At 35.8% G+C, this 23,718-nt stretch overlaps 1 protein-coding gene across 3 annotated transcripts in view; it reads right to left on the bottom strand.

Annotated features, from left to right (window-relative positions):
* TTBK2 (tau tubulin kinase 2) overlaps positions 1 to 23,718 on the bottom strand; it is an 81,193-nt gene that overhangs the window by 33,947 nt on the left and 23,528 nt on the right. For 2 of the 3 annotated variants that reach the window (XM_086613323.1, XM_086613322.1), the window contains exons 6-10: positions 7,489 to 7,554; positions 5,911 to 6,003; positions 4,788 to 4,913; positions 1,944 to 2,101; positions 152 to 368 (exon numbers count right to left, since the gene is read on the bottom strand). In XM_086613323.1, coding sequence (XP_086469449.1) covers positions 152 to 368; positions 1,944 to 2,101; positions 4,788 to 4,913; positions 5,911 to 6,003; positions 7,489 to 7,554 — 660 coding nt within the window. Of the gene's footprint in view, positions 1 to 151; positions 369 to 1,943; positions 2,102 to 4,787; positions 4,914 to 5,910; positions 6,004 to 7,488; positions 7,555 to 19,243; positions 19,256 to 23,718 lie in introns of all 3 variants that reach the window. The other variant, XM_086613320.1, reaches the window with a different exon arrangement.

The raw sequence follows: 23,718 nt of genomic DNA on the forward strand, positions 1-23,718 counted from the left end.
AAAATTTGTTAGCTCTACCATAGATCTTGTCTTCCTAGACCATTCTGGCTCATCAACATCAGTAAGACTGCATTATTAATTGTATCTTATGTGTGCTATGAGGACAGGAAACTGTTGAAAGTTGGTCTTCACAATGCAGGTTTGTAAATACCTTGCAGATCCCTAGTTTTATTTTGTTTCTATTTGCATCCATTTCTTCCCAAACGTCTTTTTCCTGAGGACGCTGATGCCCAGGGGATCCAGGTAGTTTCTCTGGTGAGACAACCACTGGAATAGCATTCTCTCCATCACTGAGCTGTTCATCAGGAAACACTTCATCTGTGTTTTCTCGCAGCAAATCTCCTGGGATAGGAGTGGCATTGGCAATTCTACAAGAATAGTTCAAAAAAATATATATAAATTTGAGAGGCTAATGTGTTTCTTGAACTTATTTTCTACTCTGTTAAAAGAAAGAAACAGAAAAAATTACAAGAAAAAGTATGTTTCTGTAGAAAACTAAATTTTGTAAATTATTTAATATAAAAACTCCTAATTCTTGGCTGTCACAATTTCGCTTACTTTAATTTAGGTACATAACAAAAGGTGTAAATAAAAACCCAATAACTTAAAAGATGTTTTTTTTCAAATGTTTTCAAAGCAATTTCTGAGAAAATTTGTTAGAGATCATGTTCAGGTTCAACTTTGCTCCTGACTCTTCTACACATATTTTTCCATGCAAAAGAATTAATGGCAACTTTCATAATAGAGATTCCTTTCCCCAAAATTTGGTAGAATAACAAAACATACTGTGTGAGGAAGAGAGATCACTTAGCAAACTAAATGCAGTTTTAATCACTATTCTTATCAAAGTGCTATTTTGCTGCAATTACTGATAATCAAAACATAAGCATAATGCTAACAAGACATTACATTTTAATTAAAGTTCTGTAGTCCCAGTGACCTGGGGCTAAACAGGGCTAAGGCTTAGCCCAGTATCTGAAACTGAAGCAAGGCTATTGCTAAAAAGTGAATGGTCAGAAGGTCAATTAAAGGTCATTCCTTTACAGGCACAAAAATTGTGAACTGCAGCCAAGACTATCAATAACTCCAGTGTGATGCTTAGTGTGATAATGGGATTGAATCACATGTAAAATCCCTGTCAACTCCAGTATGTTCAACAGTGCACATCGTACACCTGTGTAATACTAACACCAGTTAATGTCTTGACTGAATTTAATTTAATCCGTTTTCTTTTTTAAATTACCTTGAATTACTGGGTATTTAATACATTCTACGTGAAATTCTGGTGTTTTTCAGCCTCACCACACTATCAAAACTCCCACATCACTACCTTTGTGACTCTTGGATAAAAAGTTGATCTACTCGAGGCCTAGAACAGGCACAAAGTCTTCCTCCTTGCCCATAAACACCTCTTATATTCTCCGATCCCCTGAGATGAGTATGGGTATTATTAAACCCATTATAGGTATCTCGTCCAACTTACATAATTACAGAAGGTCTCAAAGACCACATTAAATACTATTTTAAACAAGACCAAAGCCTATTTCTGAATTTCCTATAAAGATCCATTCTTTTTTCAAAGTTATAAGGAAATTGGAGCCAGGAGTTTATTCCAAGCTTAGAGAAAACAATGGGTTTAATTCCAGGGAGTTAAATTCAGCCCGTATCATTTAGTTTCACAAAATATGATTTAGCAAAGGATGGACTAGAAAATTTACACACAATTTCATGAGCTACAATTTTTTATTGCTATTTAGGACTACAGTGCTGATCTTTGAGGACAGTATAAAAGGGAACCCTAAACAGGGAAATATTTCAAATGCTACCAATCCTCCACTCCTCTATTTATTCAACATTCTGCAGAAAAAAAAAAAAATTATGGAGATAATCTCCCTTTGGTACACTGTGGCTGCTTTTTAAGTGACCACAATGTGCATACATACCCAATTGCAGCTGGAGTAAGACGAGTGTGCAACTGAGGCGTGGTTGAAGTTGTTGTCGTTGTCAGAGAGCCATCAGTTCCACTCTTCTCCCAGTCAAAAGGGTCGCTTTCAATAACCCCAAATGTTTTCATGCTGTTGTCAAACACAGACATGAGAAGCTAAAAATGAAGAAAAAAGTTAGTAAGTCTCATTTTTGTCTAAGACCAAGCAATTAAGAAATATCCTCTTGTAATACTTTAAAATGTCTCTTTAAGATTTTGACTGACAACAATTTAAAAAAAAAAAGACACAGTTCTCTATATTAACTATTTCTCATTTTCCAAGGTTGCAAGGTCAAGATACAAAAAATTCTGTTCTATCAAAAAAACAAACAACCCACATCTGTGTTTTTATGAGTAAAGAGAAGCAAAGAAACACCATAGGTTTGCAGGAAAAGACAGAAAGACACACGCGCACGCAGACAGACATTGCTGCACAATAGCATCCAATGGCTCTCCAGCAGAGGAAGATAAAAGAATATATTCGGTAGCGCCATTAGAAACCAAGGAAATTAATGAGGAGAACACAGGGAAGGATACTGATTTGTTAATTCGTACACTTCCATCATTTAGAACTATGTATCATTTACTTTATCTAATGCTGACATTCATCCCACGGAAACTTCACACAGGAAGCTTTTCATCCTATTTTATGCTATGAAAAAGCATCTAGAACAATTTGTGTCCATGATAGAGAAAGAAATTGCATCTACTTTCCGCTCCCTTTGAAAAAACTTTGTCTCATTCTAGTCGCTGGTGGGAAGGCTGTGTCCATATTGCATCATCTCTTACTCTGTAATATTTCTTACATTATTCTTTTTCCTAAAAGTTAAAAAATATAGTTTTCATTCTTTCTTCCTATCTAGGATACCGAAAATTTTTCTCTGGCCTCCTTTAAAAACACATACCCTTTGGCAACTTAAAATGCATGGGAAGCTTGGACCATTCTACTTGTGATCAAATCCATTTTACCCTTACTCTCACAAGCATGCGGTGTGCCGTCTATCTCAGTCAGTTCTGAAACCCTACCTAACTGTGCTAAGCCATGGTTCACTCTCTGTCCCATACGTACTCTCCTGTATTCTCCTCTTCCCGTAAATCTAAAGTAGTTTTTCTGAAGTAATTTTTAAGGTCATTCTCCTTTAAACCTTTTCTCCTATTTCTGCTATAAAGCAAATACAAACTCAAACGTTTAATGATGCCAGGAGGCTGAGGGAATGTGTGCAGAAGTACCTGAATAAAATAAACATATCTGACATGGCCAAATCAAACGTGGATTCTGGGACTATTGTCATTAACTTTTTAGGCTGTAAACTCTTCAAAGCAGAGATCTTGACCACGTACGTTCTTGTTCAGTGCCTAACCATAAATACGAACAAAGAACGATACGTATTGAAGCTATGAATAACACTCCTACAACAAACACTAGTCAACAGAGACTGGAGCTTAAACGACCCTGGAAAGTAAAGCACTTTCTCGCCTCTCTAAAACCACCCTGCTCTGGTCTAAAGCACAAAACAAGACCATGTCGGAAGGCTCAGGCTGCAGCTCCACAACTGCAAACGTTCCATGATCAACAAGAGGACTGCAAACTACTGGGCTGTCTCTATCATGGAGAAACTCTATCCTGAGATCCCATTAACTCCTGAGCACATGTGCTGTGTTAGATAGTAGTAGAACACAGAAGAAGGTTTTGCAAAAACAAGCCTGTGTATATGTTTTATCATTCAGGATATAAAACATAAATAAAACATATTTACCAAGCTACAGTTCAAGGCTTTTCTATGCAACATCAAAATTTCTGCAAACACTAACTTTTACCATGGAAATAAAACATAAACCTGATTCACCTTTATAACTAGGTACACAAAACATTCAAAACATTCTTAATAATTTTCCTCACTTAATTGTAAACTATAGGATAAATTCCATGGAAATTTGTAATAGAAAAGGAAAAAAAAAATAAGGTATTCATTTTTCAGGAACGCTGTACATTTTCTGTATTTGTAGCAAGATTTTTTTTTTACATTGAAATTTTTGCACAAAAATTGATTTTTTTTTTTGCAACTGTACAGAACATACCAGTATATTCAGAAAAATTCAATTACTAACAGGAAATTAGTTATCTCTTGAGATTTTCAGTTCCTATTTTGAATCTGATATATTTTGATTTCTCTGTTAATCCTCCAAGTAAAGCACAGGAATCATTCTTATCAAAGTTACAATTCCAGAATTAGTCAGAATGATTTATTTATTCAGTTGAACCAATTCAGCTTCCACACCAGCAGAAAATCATTCCTTCTGGTTTTACTGAGTTAGTGAGTTAAACAAATGCACAGAGGCAGACAGTTAATGCAAGTGGGAAGCTGACAGGAGTATGTGTTTCTGGGAACCAGAGGGAAGGCACATAGGGACAACTTGTTGTGGTGTGATGTGAGATCAGTTCAACTTCTGCTATAGTTCGTGAGACTGAAAAAATTCTCAGTCTCTCCAGCCCTGCTTTTCCTGAGCATTCCTTGCTGATTTCCACATACTGATATAGAACAAACTTCTACCTTTGAGTTTTATTCATTATTAAATCATGGGCCAACACTGAGTGAGCAACATCCATATGCTGCAGCCTTTCCTCTCGGCACCTATCACATCACACTGAGCTGAAGCTGTCCATTTCAGCAGGCAATGCTCTCTTAACAAAGGAAAATGACTGGGTTTTTAGTGATCTCTGAAATCAAAGCATACTGAAGATGAAACAACATAACATTCTGCTATTTAAAAATCAGAAAGATAAAATAGTATAAATATTTACCTGGTAATCGGGCTTTGTAAAGTAATCTAAATTAGAAATGTGATCCAGAAAGATGTTGAATTCTTGAGGAAGATGTTTCAACATAAGTCTGTGCTCGTACCGTTCCTTAATAGAGCCCACTTGCTCCTGAGTAAACAGCACAACAAACATTAACACACCTTCATTCTCTGCCACAGCAGTCACCTTATATCTTACAGTCATTCAGTACTCTATTGGCCAGAGAGATGGGCAAGTACATTGCACCGAGTAGTACTGAGGAAGGCCATTTTAGATCAGATAGCAAGATAAGAGATCCGTCATTGCCCTCCGTACACACGCAAAATAATGTACAAACTTCAAGTTCAATATAAAAAGCCATTTAATTTTCTGCTACATTTGAATGCTGCCTGATACCAAGGACTGTTATTAGACATTCCAACCCTTCCAAAAAGCATGTTTTAAAGATTTAAATATCCTGTTGGATCATCTGAAGTTCAGTCACTTCTTGGTCATCACAGTATTTCGGGTAAGATTAGTAAATCCTGTTTACTGTAAGATGAGTAAATCAGAATCAAAAAAGAGATTCTAACTATATACCACGTTCTCATCTACCACTACATAAACCACATCAGAGTGTAAGCTTGTTTCAATCTGATTTCAAAAGAAGTTGAAAGAAGTAATAATAAGGTAATTAGACATTGTTGTTTCTTCGCATACCTCACCTATGATATATGACTATAGGTACTACTGCATATTGACTGATTCACTTTTGTTCACCAGCAAATAAGAAATGCCAATTTCACAAATAACAAAAAAAGATTAGAAATGCTATATGTGTGATAGGAGAAATCAAAAAGTACTCAAGTGAAAACAGGAAAATGAATTAAATGGCAGATATACGCTTACTTTTCCCTTTTAAAACATTTGCAAACTAGAAGCACAACTCACTTCCTGCCTAGAACAGTTCATAAAACTTGATTGCTTTTTATACCATGACACTAGCACTGAGAACTAACACTAGAAAACACTGGAAAATGCAATGTTAAAATTAATGAACTGGTGATTCTTAGTGGAATTTTTATCACAGCATTTGCTTGCAGAAGTAAATCTCCCTCATGCTCTTTGGTTTCACTTCGAGGTTTACCTTATCTTTTATTTTTCTCCAAGGCAGTTGTCCAACCACAAATTCCACCAACATGTAGAACAGGGACCAGAGGTCATCATGCCGACCCATTTCCTGTGAAAAAGAAATATTATTTTAAGGCATCTTACAAATACCTATAAGACAAAAGGGAAGATAAATTCTTTACTGCTCTGAAGATTTAAATTACTGTATATAAAAATTAATATAATCAATGGTGCAAAACCAGTTAATATAACTAAATCCAGCAATTATTTTAAGTAGAAAAATATAAGTAAACTTCCATAAAAGATACAAAGAAACAAAACAAATCATAGCATCATATAGAATGGTTAGGGTGGGAAGGGACCTCAAAGATCATCTAGTTCCAACTCTCTGCCACAGGCAGGGACACCTTCTACTAGACCAGGTTGCTCAAAGCCCCGTCCAACCTGGCCTTGAACACTTTCAGGGATGGGGCAGCCACAGCTTCCCTGGAAAATCTGTTCCAGTGCCTCACCACCGTCACAGTGAAGAATTTCTTCCTTAGATCCAAAATAAATCTCCCCTCCTTCAGTTTAAAGCCATAGCCCCTTGTCCTATCACCACATGCCCTTGTCAAAAGTCCCTCTCCAGCTTTCTTGTAGGACCCCTTTAGGTATCGGAAAGCTGCTATAGGGTCTCCCCGGAGCCTTCTCTTCTCCAGGCTGAACAACACCAGCTCTCTCAGTCAGTCTTCACAGGAGAGGTGCTCCAGCCCTCAGATCATCTTTGTGGCCCTCCTCTGGACCCACTCTAACAGCTCCAGGTCCTTCTGTGTTGGGGACTCCAAAGCTGAATGCAATATTCCAGGTGGGGTCTCACAAGAGCAGAGTAGAGGGGCAGAATCACCTCCCTCGACCTGCTGTCCACGCTGCTTTGGCTGCAGCCCAGGATACAGTTGGCTTTCTGGACTGCAAGTGCACATTGGTGGCTCATGTTGAGCTTCTCATTAACCAACACCCCTAAGTCGTTCTCCTCAGGGCTGCTCTCAATACATTCTCCGCCCAGCCTGTACTTGTGCTTGGGATTGCCCTGACCCACGTGCAGGACCCTGCACTTGGCCTTGTTGAACTTCCTGAGGTTCTCACAAGCTCACCTCTCAAGCCTGTCAAGGTCCCTCTGGATGGCATTCTTTCCCTCCAGCATGTCAACCACACCACACAGCTTGGTATTGTCAGCAAACTTGAAACATGTTAAAATAACATTGCAATTCTCTATACTGGAAGAGTGTTTATTCAGATTTCTTTAGTGTATGATTTTAAAACGACATAGCGGAAATTATGTATTTTATAAAACTCAGTAACTTCACCTTTTTAATTTCTTAACTTACAATACAATTGAAGACCAAAGGTAACTATTAAACCCACTATTATTTCTACAACAAGATTTTTTTTTCCCTCAACTATTGTAAAGTATATTATCCTTTCCCAAAATTTATAAGTATGAATTTCTACATAATAAATACACACATAAGAATACAAAAAAGGAAATCAACAGCAACTGCATTACTGACTGCTTTCAGCTACATGAGATGGATATGATATATATTGAGATACTCACTCTGTTTCTATGAGCATTGATTGATGCATATCGTACTGTTCCTCGAAAACCAGCAACAGCTCGTGGCTGTCAAAGAATAAAGAAAGAAAAAGAGTCTCATTGCCAGAAGTAAACTCCTTAACTTGGCATGTACAAAGTGATTATGGAGCCACAATAAATATAATTTGAGACTTTTTGTTTTAAACCATCTATTTACATCACTTTTTGATCTCCACAGGCATCAAGTCCTGTTTACTTCATCTCTCAAAAAAGCTATTATGGCAGTATATTCCTCTTTTTTCTCCAATTATAAAATTACTTCTTGGTTTTAACTATTAGAAGTTTGAGTTTTTAAATTCTGACAGGATCTAAACCATAATGATTTCTTTCACTTTGCTAAAATACATTAATATTACATGGTATAAACAGCCATTTATTGAAATGTGCTGGCAACATTTTCACAAATTATTTTCTGAACTAGCAAACCAATCAATTTTTTTGAGAAATTGCAAAAGCAGGGAAAGCCATAGGTAAGTCTCAAAGCTGTGGCTGAGTAATAAATAGGAAGGGCTGCACTATAGGCACCAATTAAAAATATTTCTTTCTTTTCTAGTTTCTGAATACCAGAAACTTTCTTCCCTGTCACTCTAGATACTGTATGATCATAAGTCAATTGGTGTTTTATAATCACAGAATATATTTTCCCATCCTTCTTTCCTTCAAATAAAATATTACACAAAGAACTATATAATTGATGACAGCAATAATTAGTCCATATTTACAATTTAAAAAAAAAAGTCAAACCATGGCATTATTACTTTGCCTAAGACATATCGAATCCATTCTACCCCCTTAATTAATCATTCTATATAGAGAGAACTGACAGAACTGCTCAATTTGCTTTCTTTTACACAGTTTTATCTTCTCAATCAATAATTCTTCTGTTTCCTCTAACACTGAATGTGAGAAACTTGAATTATCTTTCTCACCTCTGACTTATACATAAAGGGATATGGGTGATTTGTCTGCCTGCCCCAGACTCATGACAATTCTTCAGATTTTAAAAAATTTTGCACTATACATTGAGAAGTCCGGTTTGATATACACACAAAAATAACCACAATACAAAATTATTACCCTATTAAGATGAAACATTTCAGTGTCTCCCCATCTATGTATATATATACATAGGCATAATATCTTCGTGTCCACCAAGAGATGCTACACTGAGAGCTATTGTTTAAGTACATCAGGAGCTCTCCTTACTGTCAATAACCCTATCAATTAAATCCAGAAGGATTATGTGGCAACATCTCTAAAAAGGATTAAACAGCTCATATAATCAATGTCTGCTAGAGTGGTATGATGAGAGCTGAACCAGTGTTAGTTAACGCAGAGAATATTTTCTAGAATGTTCTTATAATGAACAGGTTCTCAGACGATATTCCCTAAATCTTAGGTTTTGCACATTATCATAAAGTTTAAATGGTGCTTGGAATGCATTCTGTGTTCAGACAGGACAGACAATTGAGTTACTATCTTAAATCTTGTAAGTATATCATATTCCATACTGAACATTATCCTGAAATGAAGCATAACACCGTAGTTGCAGAAATTTCATAGTACCATGCAATTATAAAAAGAATAGCTCAAAATGCTTTGGAAATGCTAAATTTCAGGAGAAACTAAATTTTTCAAAAAAAGGACTTAAGTCTCCTTCTTAATAGATCTGAAGATTAACAAACTTGACTAATACTTCTTCAGAAGGGCACTGAGAGCCCTTAAAAAAAACCCTGTATTTCCTTTAAAACACATGGAAATAAATATTCAATATATTTCAAGAGTATAAAGTTTCAGAATGAAACCAAATACTTATTGTCTTTAGCCGCTGGTCTGAATGCTAAAAAGGAAGGACTATATTCACTTTTACTAAGTTAAATATTTCATTGTTCTCAGAGTAATGAAAAATATGAAAACTAGGATGAAATGAGGCTTTGATTCCTAGGGTAATAACTTCAATTTCTACTTGATAACTAGCACAAAAACATTCTAGTTGCTTGACAAGGAAATAAAAAAAGCATAAGAAATAGCATATGGAACAAAAACCTATCAGGGTTATTCCAGTTCTGTCCTGGGGGACAAAAGTCTGTATGAGGAATTTCACTGTGTATCAGTTCAATTGCTTTCGAATATTAAAGTTACTGCCATCTTTAGACATTCCTATGAAATCATTTGCCCTAAGATGATTTCAATTATCTGAGAATCACCTGGCTGAGGAAATAAAAAAAAAGCATGACTACTGTTTCTATATATTAGAATGAAATTAATAATAATGAATAATTATAATGAAATGAATTCTGAATTCTTTACCCCAGCAAGGATATTTAAATCCTTTTACAATCTCTTGCCTTAAAATGTAGTTTGTATAAAGCTAACTTAAGAGCACATGTAACTCTTACATTTTAAGACACAATGAAATATCTTTTCGTAATGCAGCTAGTCGCTATTTAATAGTGGTATTACAATGCCACACAACAACAATAAATTAATTCTATCATGTCACTAATAACATGAATGATGGCTTAGTAGCTCAAATCAAGTTTGCCCAATGCAGAATAGAATTCACAGACTTCTGAGAATTTGTAAAACTTCTGAAACTGTTTCAGAGCTTTTCAGAGCATCTTGCAGCAGCTCATGTAGTAAAAGAGAAATATTAAAGGCAATAATAGCAACTTCCTGAATCATTCACCTCATTTTTTCAAATAAAATCCCCCTCTGCTATTAGTGATCGTGTTAATTTGTTTTTAAACATCTCCAAATTTTTCCGATCTGAACTCCCGCACTATCAATTGGGGGGGGGGGAAGCCTTGCAAAAACATTGTTTATAGTATTGTCCTCCAGATGCTTTATCTAAGAAAGCTGCTACCACAGCAATTGCACTTCCTTAAAGCAAAGTAGATTTCCTCATTGAGTTAAAAAGTTTAATAGGTCAAATTTTTTTGGTCATTAAAGATGACCTATTAAGACAAGCAACAGAATTTATGGCATTTTTTGAACATATAGCTGTAAAGGGCATTTCTACTAAAGAGATGGTGAATCCTACATCTGAATACATCCGTGATTCCACTGGCACCTTAGGTTAAAATGGATCACACCTATGCCATAATCAACATTGTCCTGCTTTTTCACTTGAAATTTAGTAGGGTTTTTCTTATCGGTCATACACTGGGAGCAACCGCCACATCCAGGTACCGTCTCAATTGCAGGGATCCATTAACAGTCCACTCAGCAGTGGATTCCATTCTTCAGCTCTTCCATATTTAACAGCTTTATTTAGCTTACATTCATTTCTATTTATTTATGGCAACAATTGTTACCATGTTTTTCCTTCAGATAGAGTAAGAAAGCTTTTGAAACAGACAACTCTCAAATCAGCACAGGAACAAACAGGAAATTAGGAAAGAGTTCTTAGATTCTGGAGTCATACTTTCTGCAGAAAAAAGAATTCCTACAAAAGTTTCCTTAAATCCCAGCCATTAAATTAGTGGTAATGGCCATACAGATCCCATGATTTAGTTCCTTTATTAGAATAACGGATATAATTTCTAAGAAGGCTAGAGTTCTTCCATACGTCTATTCGACACACAACATCTCAAAAGCAAGAGAGATATTTTGCAAATCTTCTACAAAACTATAACTTGTTTGGATCAGTTTACATAAAAAGTTTTTCCTAAAATAATTTGCTCAAGCAGCGATCAGAGCAGTCAGAGTTGTCTCAGATTTGATTGTTATCACTAAACTCCTCAAATGTAAGTCAAAATAAATTATTCTGAAGATACATGCATATGAAGCTACCTTTTTAACGCAATCATGGAAACTAGATAATAGCCATTAAAAAATAAAACAATAATGATTCTTTACATTATATCTGGCACACACCATGGTTCTTCCTATTAGTCAGGCAATGACTGAGAATTCTTAATTAACTTCAGGTTTTGGATTGAGAAACCAGCTCAAGCAGTGAAACCCACCTTCTCAGTGCTGCCTTTGGAGCTGAGTTCTAAAGTGCATAAGAAGGTGGGTACAGAAGCAACCACCTACATTACCTCTCTTTCCTTTTGATAGAAGCAGGATCCTCTCTTCTTATCCTTTCCCTTTAAAAAGTCAATTTCCTAGTTCTTTTTCCCAACAGGAACATAGTTCCAGGAATGGAACTATACCCAGTTCCAGTTCTTTGATGCCTTTTTTCATACCAAATGGCTTCAACAATTCACATTTCCATTCCTCCTTTTTTGTGGATATAAGCTTTGCAATCTCATTTAATGCCTAGCATGTGTTAGCATCTATTTAAAGTAAATAATAAATTCAGGGATCCTCTGAGTAAGGAAAGACCAAGCAGTTGAAATACAATTGCCATTACAATATATTATACATCTCAGTTTTCACTGTATACACAGCTTTTCAAACCCACACTTTTAGCTCTGTATAAAAACCACACCAGTCACTAATAGCAGAGTACTTGCACTTAGAACTTTCTATCGACCTATCTCCTACCAGTTGTCAGTATGACACATTATTTGGACTCAGACCTAGCTAAACAGAAGTTGTGATTTCCAAAAATTGATTGCAGCTGTCTGCTCCTATGCTATCTAGTTCCAGCAGAAGCTGGGTAACCAGCCAACTTAAGATCTAACAGTACAATTAAATTTTACCGTTGTGTGTTCTATCAGACAAGTGGTGACAAATGAAAATTTAACTCAAACTACCTGTGCTATAAAGAGCATCACCATCTCCAAGACAGCACTGTTTGATACACGAACCAGCTCCTGAGCGACTCGGTGTTCAATCTGGAGTATTTACTTTGCCAGTGTGATACACTAGCTGAAAATGTTGATCATTCCAAAGCTGATTTGTAAGCAGATAAAAAGTCTGGTGGGCTGGAGGTGGTAACAACCTACTAAGTGTCTGTCACACACCATAACTTACTGTAATGAAAAATCACACAGATAAATCTGCCATGTTATGTTTGCTTTGCCCTGTGCAATCTTTCTTCTTCCTCTTATACCATGAGCTGTGCAGATTACCGTAAGAGCAAGACTACCTATGTAAGCCAGCTAAGGCTCTGGCAGAGAATTTCCCCAGACAGCAGGAATATTGTTTTACTTATCTCCATAAGTAAAAATGTTGTGGGTTTTCTCTATTACAGGCAGTCCTGTGCTCTTAGCAGACTAGAGAACCAAGATCTTCATTTTTAATTATTTTGTATATATCATATTTAGTATTTATGATGAAAATATCATACATTAAAGAGTTGCATCAATCCAGTAGTAGACTTATTTTCAGCTAAGGATGAGAAGCAAAAGGTCTCGAGCAAGTTAATGTACATAAAACAACAGACTTCCCTTCTTTTCTTTTAAACTACTCAAAATAATTTTCCATAACTCAGTAGAGAATTTAGTCCATAGCTCAGAAAGAATTAGAAACTAAATTTTCTATTTTGATTTTGGTTTGCTTCTGTTTTCACCAGGAAACAAATTTGACTGGACCAAACCATCTGTCTTTTCACTATAATAGCTTCTAATTTCAAACCAGCAGGACAGCTCTCAAAGACTTTAAGTTCCTGCAAGTTTAATTAAAATTGGTGATTAAAGACAGAATGCAAATTAGTACCCTGACACAGAGGCAACAGTTAAAATTCAATTAAAATGGCTCAAATCCATCTTAAAAGTCAGCAATCACTTAGTCCATCAGCACATTTTAGATGGCAAGTAAGCACATGCCTAGTCCTGAAGCTGTAACTGGTCAGAGAGGCAGGATGTACTATGAAGCTGAAAATACTAAGAAATTTGGAGGGCATAAGGGAAGCAATACAGAAAACCACAGGAAAGCAGTAAGTTTCACCATTCATAACATAAAATCTCAGTGGAAAATTATTTCTCTTTTTTTTTAAAGGACTTACAGACCATTCCCTCGAGCATCTATCCGTTCTATAGAAAATAAAGGAACTGCTGTATCAGAATATAGAACAGCTATACAGCGCACCAGAATTTCTAAATTGAATTGTTCAATGATTGTTTGGATATGACATCAGTGTTCTGCACACCACAGGAAAGAAGAAAACAGAACCAATATACCCCAACAATTACAAAGTATTGTATCATGAGAGTTAAATCTTTTTTGTATTGCAAGTGTTTATCAATCTGTTCCTTCAGGCAGGATATGAATCGATTGTTTATTCTTTTTATTTTTCACTCAAAAATCGCAAACATCAAATAATAAAGAATCTTCCTGTCAAAGAAATAACCATACATGATTTTCTTAATTTTTTTGTTTCATTTAACTACTGCAAGAATATTCCATAGAGATGTTACAAAATAATATCACATTGCATGAAATTCATATATCCATTCTACTTGTGTCAACTTCTAAGTTAATTTGTAATGTTATTTTTTCCTCTTTTAGATTAACTCATTACCTGCCTTTTTCACCTTGTACTATCACACGAGACACCAGCTGACTGTCTCCACAGCATTGATTTCCTCCATTTCTTCTTTGCCAGTAAAGCAATCAGACTTACAAGGATCATGTTCACTGGATGCTGAAAATGCTATATATATACATTATAAAATTGTGCCTTAAAGAATCTTCCTCTATGTCCTCAAAGGAGGTTATGGCAGACAAACATAATAAATTGTTTCGCTGGTAGGTACAGCACAACTATATCTGATACATTACTTCAAAAACTTTTGAAACCTAGCAATTTAATAGTTATTTTAATCTCTTTATTCAAAAATAATGCCTGCACAAACCTCTCCAAACTAACTCCCTTGACTTCCCTATAAAGTTATCACTAATTAGAGAAATCAAGACTCAAATGACTAACGTCATTATTCTTTCTTTATGCAGACTCCTGCTTATAAACAATAAAATCAAGGGCTCTTGGCTTAGTCTCTCCAGCAAATAATCACTTCCATGTAGGATATTTTGACATAAAAATCTAAACCTCCTTCTGTTTCTCCTGGGATTTAAGAAAAAGAAACAAAGATGAATTAGACTCCAGTCTTTATTGACTTAGATGAAATGAGGGTAAGAATTAAGGAGTATATATAGGTTATTTAAGAATGATGCTATAATGTTTACGTCTTGCATTGAATGGCTCTGATATTATATAATAATTCCTTTGCTACAGAACTGAGAGTTATAAAGAAAATATAAAGCTGTAATAATTCATTTTAGATTCTGCAACAGAACTCCATTTACTGAAACAAAGCTTTTTTTCTTTAAAGTAGGTCATTTTTAAAAAGCTATCAACTATCAAATGCTTAGCTCAGAATTTAGAAGGAAATCTTGCAAACCTCATATATTTCCAAAAATATACGTAATATAGTTTGACTGATGCTGATTTAGTGAAGAAAAGCTGAAAGCATAGTTTTAAGATATTTGTTCTTCAGACATTTTCTTTGTTCTGCAGAAGTAAAATGTACAAAATTTTATTTTATAGATGTAGAAAGGCAGAAGTGGGCTGTAACAGGAAGGGATAGTGAGTTTTCCAATAAATTACCCTGGTGCCCTCTTCCAACACTAATTTTGAATCATTATTTATCAATAAAAATATTTATTTTAGAAACAAAGAACATGCAGTAAATAGTTTCGAACTCTATTTTCAGGAGTTTACTGCATTCTATTTGGCAGCTGAATTTATTTCATCACATACATCTCTATTGCTCTTCCTTTTATTTCCATTTGTGACATAATAGCAGAATTGATTTTTATAATTGCACAATCAGTGCAGCAACTTTATTCAAAAAATTAAGATTTACACAATAAAGATTTAAAATATTTCTTTATTTGTTTATTACTTCTTGTTCATTGTACGCTTTTCTGCTAATTTATAGAGAGTTCAGTACAAAACTATTACTTATTTGTAATTTCTACAGTTCCAGCTCAGAATATTCCCAAGAAGTGCTGAAGAGCAGTGAAGAGAGGTGGCTCTTCAGAGTCCGGTCTCTAACTACATCATTAAGATGCCCGCCCTATGGTTCCAGCTAAAACTGCAACTTGCCAACTAACTTATTTCATCATGTCAAACTCCTCAATAAGGAGGTAACAATGAAAAACTGGACATAATTTAGCTCTATTGCATCACACTCCACTTCCCTGCCATGTCTTCTTCCTCCCTTATATGGATGAGAACAAATATTTCTAGAAAATATTTCAAGAAGCAGCTGACCCAGTGCAATGCTCTACAAAGACAGACACTACTTTTGGTTTTGGTAGAGCATAGAGGTCTTCCCAGGCTAGTTAGTCCACACAAAGCATCCCACTAACACAGCTGAACTACTTCCAGTTTTAAAGTTCACTAAGGCATTTACATGACATCTTTGATGTTATCACTAAATGTTTCCTTGTTTCAGCAGCTGCTATGTTCACTTCTGCTGCAGATAGGGAGTGAGGCAGGTAAATAATATTCATTCTCAAGTCACCCTTTTCCCTCTCTCCTTCTGCCTCCTATTTTTCCCTTACACTTTCTGATACATCAAACACTCCATTCATCTCCCTTATTTCATGAAATCTAATCACAGACTTGGGAAAGAATAAGGGAAAATCTAAAGGTTAAAGTGGAATCCACAGAGTGATTTGGCAAAGACTGGTTGAAAGAACTGGATAGGGAAGAACTACTGTAAGTTACATAGTCATTTAATGTCTGGCATTACTTTGCTGTGTTCAGTGCCTTCTTTGAATTAATTTCTGTCTTCGTTAGGCAAACAACGCAAAAATTAATAAAAATAATTCTAATTTTAGGATTGTCCAGTTATAGTCATTTCCTCCTGGGAAATTCCATGCCAAATTTTACCATGCACAGTAGCTCTTTGCTTGTAACCATTAGCATTGAGGTGTCCAGTACATCATGCAGAGTTTTCATGCATATGCTGAGGAGGAAAATTAGTTTTTTGTCACCTCCCTGCTCCAAAAAATAATATTGCAAGATAGTGGTATGTTCACTCAAAGAGACAACTTACAAAAGGTCTACTCTAAATTACATCAATGTGTAAAAGCCTCAGAGCACTACTATACAGATAGAAACTTATTAACACACGTTTTAATTCCTCCATCATCTTTCCCATAACTTAGAATTTCATAGAATTTCTAGGTTGGAAAAGACCTTAGAGATCATCCAGTCCAACCGTCCCTAATCCCCCATTAAACCATATCCCTAAGCAGTTCATCCACCCTTTTCTTAAACACATCCAGGGATGGGGACTTAACCACCTCCTTGGGCAGCCTATTCCAGTGGCTGACAACCCTACACGGGATACACAATGGGATATATATACATATCCCCTACAATGGGATACACGCCAGTATCCCATTGGCCTTCTTGGCCACCTGGGCTCACTGCTGGCTCATATCAAGCCCGTAGTCAACCAACACCCCCAGGTCCTTCTCTGCCAGGCAGCTCTCCAGCCACTCTTCCCCAAGCCTACAGCGATGCTTGGGGTTTTTATACCCCAAGTGAAGGACTCTGCACTCTGAGGGTGTGCCTATCCAGGCCAGCAGTTACCAGTTTCGCAACCAGAACACTAGCAGAGACTGAATCAAAGGCTTTTCTGAGGTCAAGGAAAACTACACCCACAGCCCTTCCCTCCTCAACCAGGCAGGTCATCCCATCATAGAAGGTGATCAGGTTTGATTGGCAAGACCTGCCTTTCATAAACCCATGTTGACTGGGCCTGATCACCCAGTTAACCTTGAATCTTTCCATGACAGTATGGAGGAGTGGGCAGTAGTATCATTAGTCAGGTACAGCAGTAATGAAGAGAACCCTTTGCTGAGCAAATTAGCTCTGTAGGCACACTGGAAAGCTCCTGCATGCTCCTTAGCCATAACTGAACAGTTACACAGCTCTTTCTACCACAGGGTGCCTCCATGTTAAGCTTAACAGTACATGCTGAACTATTCAAGTTCTTGCGTTTTTCAGAAACAGGTTAGGAAAAGGATAAAAGGATCAAACAGAATTATTTTATGGGTCAAATTCCTTCTTGTAATATATCATGTACAGTACCATAGCACCTACAACTGCAGAAAAACTTTTTTGTCACATTCATCACCCACAGCATGGACAACAGCAGCCCACCTACACAGCAGTGCAATTATTGGTGAGACATAACTCTGGTAAATTCTACTCACACAAGAGTGACAATGAAAAGAGGAGGCTAAAATAGAAGAAGTTGTGATAACTGATTAGGAAATAACCTAAGGATTGATGAAAATTATATCAGAAGAGAGAAAGCATGTGGATAGATTTTTTAGACATTTGCAGAAGTTTCAGTATGAAAATAATATGATTTAGTGAGAGCTTGAGGGTAAAAATTAAATGAAGAAAAGGAGATCAAAAACTGTGTTGCAAGCTGATGTGACAATACATGTTAAACATGAGACAGGCCATACAGCTGAGGAAGATGAGAAGATTTCAAGAGCAAAAATAACATTTATTTCACTTGTGTAAGTGCAAACACGCAATCCTCGACTAATCATATCCCTGTATAATGTACTGTTAGGGACTGAGAAAAAACATTAACGAGAAAAGATACCATAAGGTAAATGCCAAAACCAAAACGCCCCTCAACAGGATGAAACAACCACTGAACAGCACATTTAACAAAATGACAAGGACCATTACCCTGCAGCATCTGGCTTTCAACAGCTGTAGTCAGATTTGGAAGAGAGGTCTTTTTAGACCAGCTGACATATTTTAGCCAATTATTTAGTACATGCTTAATATGGAACACTATGAATTGAAACAGTTCCCTGGAACTGTTTTGTACTATTTAATTATTTTTCATATAATGCACTGTCATTTAATGCTGTCCTCATAAAACAGGTCTTAGTTGTTCTTGGATTTTACTTTAAACTGTGTCACTCAAAGCCGAGAATGTATCAAGGAACTGCTGAAGATACTATGTATCTTCATGCTCATTAAATAAAACCAAAACCTGATAAATTTCACAATTTTCTGGAGCTGATCAAAGTGCTGCCAATCATTTAAATTAAATAGGCAGTCTCAATTGAATCCAAATTTTAATCTGAATGCAATGCTCAGTAACTATTTTTTAACAACTTCCAGTATATAGACTCTTATTTATAATAAATACATGGAGTCAAGGTATTATTCAGGAGTAGTTACTGACACAAATTCCACATCACCAGTGGCACTGGGGCAAATACAGAAAACTGCACCAGTTTTAGTCAGCCCTACTTGTGGACCTCTTCTGAGACGTTTATCTTAAAGTAGCATCAATGTTTGCAGATCACGCTATAACAGCATTTACTTGAAAAGGAAATTGAGAAACATATATGAACAATCCATCTTTAAGCAGTCTCTGGGTTCAAATTGCCTTCAAGAGAGGACAACAGAGTAGCTGCACCATTGATCCTTTAGTTCTTAAAAGAATTCAGCTTCTTAAAGCACGTTTCCAGGACACCATCCGTCATCCTAAAGCGAAATCGAAGATAAAAACTCATTTGCTGAAAAATCATCAGAACCTGAGGGCACTGAAGAAAGGCAAGCAGCATTTATCTGATTTTGTACACAAACACCTGAGCAAAATACCATGTTCATTGTTTGATGTGAACAGGTTTGTAACTGCTTCCCTAGACAATAAAAAGATTAAAACATTTGCATTCACAATTGCTTTCACTGCATTTCTCTAAGCAGCAGCTGGTGTATCTTCTGCTATAGCAGGAGTCAAAGACAATTTTGTTACTGACGGGTCACCAGTAAAGAGCACTGGTAACTCAGGAAATCTTGGTGGATACTCTATCTCCTTTGGATTTGAATACTTGTGTTAACATTTAGAGTAAGAGTTTTGCAACTCTTTTAATGCAAAGCTTATCAGAAAAACATTGCTACATTTCCTACTTTTTCTAAAATCAGGACTTATCAGCTTAGTAAGGTTTAAGATTTCAAATTTCCAGGTTAAAAAAAGAAATCTAGCAAGTTAGATCTAAAATACTGCAAACCTCCTTTGTTGTTGAATGTAATTTTGATTTTTTTTTACTTATTTTAAACAAATACAGGAAAGTTTAGACACGTGAAATCCAAGTCATGCTAAACAAACCTATGAGGGTGAGAACTGTATTGAAGCTCTCCATTTTATTTAAATAATAACTGAAGAATGGTGTAAAAATCTAGTCACTGGTAAAGGCAGGAGAAAGATGGGAAAAGCAGTCATAAGGTAACTCTCCCTTTGACCTAAAAAGCTCTATTTATCAAAAATACAACAGTTCCACAGACAAAAGAGAGTCTCCTCAGACTACTTTTAATCTACTAGTTGGGATACTCTCAAAGAGGAAGCTCATGTTCCAAACTAAGGATCAAATTGGGCAAAAAGTAGGTTTTTTCTTTCATTCATCTTTGCTGAGTCCGAACTAGCAGACTCAGGGGACTGGCTGTTAATTTCAATAATTCTTTAGGCTGCCAGTCAGTGACACCTGTGTACTGAGTAGAAAAACATAGATATTTTAGATAAAAAGGCTTTATCTAACCATCACCTTCTTATGGATAGTTTTTCAATGGTGTTTTCCCTAGCTTTGTCAGCTCAGCTTACATACATGTTACACTATCTTCCTTGTAAAACCAATACAATTCAGTTATTTGTTACTTGAAGTTCACATAAATAAAAGACCACAAAGCTCAGGCCTGTGACAATTCATGATGGTTGAATATATGGATTTTTAAAGAATTATGACCTCATATTAATTTTTAAAGGTTAGTCTGTTTAAAAGCAAAGACTAGTGGCTTCTTTTTTATTTTGCTTTCTTTATATTAAATTTAATAGTATCTCACAGAGCAGTTGTGGTTAACATCCATTTTAGAACAGAAGTGATGGCAACTGCCCAAGAGCTACCTGTAGTACTGATCATGTTAACAATGCAAATGTCCTTCAGATTTCATCCCTCAAGGTTTTCTATTTCTGTACCATAACTGACACCTTCACTTTCCGTTATCACTGTGTAAACAGAGACATGTAAACTGAAGGCTGTATGAAGTTAGGCTGTATGAAGGCTGTATGAAGTTAGGTTTACATTCAAAAAGAATCATTTATTCTTTTGTCTAAAGAAAAAACAGATGCTAGTACTACTTACTTCAGCTATCACTTGGACAATGGGAAACAAAATGGCAAGTAAAATAACCCTTTAACAACACTCTCAAGCAATAAACAGTAGACTTGACTCTGATAAACTAAATTTGCATTCTCCTGAATGTATTTGCCTGATAGTTATAGTGAGTTTCCCCACAATTAAATTCTAATTACCCTGCTTGGCAGTAATCAATCTTATCTATGCCATTAATTCAATTATTGGCCTCCTCTCTGCAATAATTTATTCCCCTGCCCCTCTTTGCTACTTTCTTCTTTTAACAGCCTACATCATGTCCAGCAGTTTTTGTTCTCCTTCCCATACATGTTTTCTCTCTTCCGGTCTTTTCCATCACGAGACAAGGCTCTTCTCAGCAATGAGAGTTTCCTTAATCAACTTCCATTCTAGAATTTAATTCTACTTCTACCCCAAACACCTGTATCCTAATACTGTTCCTAACACGTAAAATTTAGTTTCAGAAGCCTATACACACACCCTACTGCCTGAGCTTCCAAAATCTTCATCCTATTCCCAGCCACACGTGTCATTTTCAAAAGTTTCCCAAAAGTATATGTGGTGGCAGAAACATTTAATGAACTGATCGCGACCCCCATTCCTCATACACCTGCGTTGCTTGCTGGGGGAGAAGGCAGAGAAAAATCAAGAGTAAAGTTAAGCCTGGGAAGAAGGGAGGGGTGGGGGGAAGGTGTTTTAAAATTTATTTTTTTATTTCACATAGTCCTTCTCTGATTTGATTGGTAATAAATTAATCTGATTTCCCCAAGTCAAATCTGTTTTGCCCGTGACGGTAATTTCTGAGTGGTCTCCCTCTCCTTATCTTGACCCACGAGCCTCTTGTTGTATTTTCTCTTCCTTGTCCAGCTGAGGAGGGGAGTGATAGAGCAGCTTTGGTGGGTTCCTGCTGTCCAGTCAGGATTAACCCACTACAATATGAATCCTTGTACGGAAAAAAAACACACCAAACCCACAGATCAAAACTACCCACTGTAAATAGTGAACTATACATTAATAGAGACAATACATTTCCAAAGACCTTATCTGCAAGAGTTATACCTTTTCCTATTACTCATAAAGTGAATATACAATGTACAGATAAAGTGGCAGAATCGGTACATTTCATCTGTACTCTAAGGCACATGCTAGTACTACTTACATCTAGAATAGGACATTTGCATTTGCATTCAAGAACTCGCCTGAAAAGTTTTAAGGTTTTTTGTTATATATTTAAGTCAGACTTCAAGTTCTTTAGCAAATAAAACAAGGTTAAGTAAATTGAACAGAAAAGATAAAACATTACATAAGCTCTCATTTTTAAACAAGTGTGAATTATTCTACACCCTTCCAAGCAGCACTAAGATACAAATCCGTCATTACTTCCTTTCTTACATCCATCACAATCCTAATAGCTGCAATAAATATTTGTTTCTGACTTTTAAGTTCTAACCAGGTAATAGTGTTAAATCATACAGCTTAATGAAACAAATATCTTTTCACTGAGATACAAGGGATGTATCCCTCTCCCTTGAAGTTAGCTCCTCACAAACATAGTCATTCAGTCATTCATTTAACTTTGTTAAAATGAATCAGTTTCAAAATTAGCAGTTAAAAAATACTTTATTTTACAGTAATTTTTCTGAGAGAAGTATTTGCAGTATGAATAAGTTTGCAAGGTTGTGGTTTTTTTTCTTCATATTTTTATGATACTCTATTTTTCTTTCAGCTTTGAAGATTTACCAAGTGAAGTGGACCACTGTAGTAAAATGATACTATAATAAGAAAGCTACAACTACAACGATTTTATTTTAAAGCTAATACCTGGAACAAGTGGGAAAGTGTGTCTGCTGACTGAATAACCCAAGAGAACCTAAAAACCCTGGCTCCTTAAGATGAGCAATAAAGGTATTTCCTTTCACCAGTATGTTCAGACACTGGGGCACACTACTAAAAAAGTCTGAATACAAACATTTTCATTACAAAAAATCATCTCTCAAAGTACTCCTTGGCATAATTTCCTGAAATAAACTCTTACTCCCTTTTATAAAGAGAGGTGATATTCTCTCATAAGAAAAAAGCTGAATTTAATGTTACAGTTCAGATAATGATTATGGAATACCATAAAAAATTAGTCCTTCTCTAACAGTTGCTGTATTACATTTATAATCAATTCTATCCCTTTTTACCAACTTTACAACAGATTACTACCTACACAGTTGATCTGTAAAAATAAGACTTAGAAACTGCATTCACTTTGTAGGGAAGGGAATAAAGACAGCTACAACTAAAATATTTGGAAAATAAACTGGAGAGGTATTATTTCATTGTTTTCTGAAAAAAAGTTCCAATATCATTGGAGGAAGAAATTATTTAGTTCTGCAGAGAGAATTAGAGGAAAACAGCTATTTCAGCTGCAATGTGGGAAAAGAAGCTTATGTAAAAAAGCAAAACAGGGGATAACAGAAGTATAAGGGAAACCAGGAAGAATAAGAAAGAAATTTGATACTATTTTTTAGAAACCAAAAACATATGCTTCTACGTTCATAGCAATTTGTTCCCAATTTTAAGAACTGGTGGAACTCCTCTGCTCTTTAACTCCATGCCATCCTTTGTATTGAAACCTTCAGTCAGACAAAAGAGATAACGCGAACAACACATCATTGTCTAGGTCCCTGAGTTAAGAAATGAGGAAAACCTAACTGATAATAAAGAAGAGAAATAGAAACTTCATAAGAATCATTTGTGTCCCTCAGATATGTAAAAATCAGTGCATGCTGTAGCAGTAGTTCATATCAAAACTGCTGCTTATTGATTTCAAAAGCTTAAGCTTTGTGACTGTTCTGCACTTTTCTTGAAAAAGGGGGTTTGATGGATAGAAAAATGTGGGAAGAAAGAGGACATTAATACCTACAGAAACAATTGCTTACATTCCATCATATTCTTGGTGGATAAACTATATTATATCTCCTTCAAGTCTTATTTTTTCTTTCAAAATCAGTCATACTGTCATCTGGCTGCTGCAAACCAAATGAAGGTTATTTTAGATAATCTAACTCAAGGGCAAAAAATCATGCTATTGCAAAGGGCGCTTGGCAA

This window comes from Tauraco erythrolophus, chromosome 6 (genome assembly GCF_009769465.1).
Source record: "Tauraco erythrolophus isolate bTauEry1 chromosome 6, bTauEry1.pri, whole genome shotgun sequence".
Taxonomy (NCBI): domain Eukaryota; kingdom Metazoa; phylum Chordata; class Aves; order Musophagiformes; family Musophagidae; genus Tauraco; species Tauraco erythrolophus.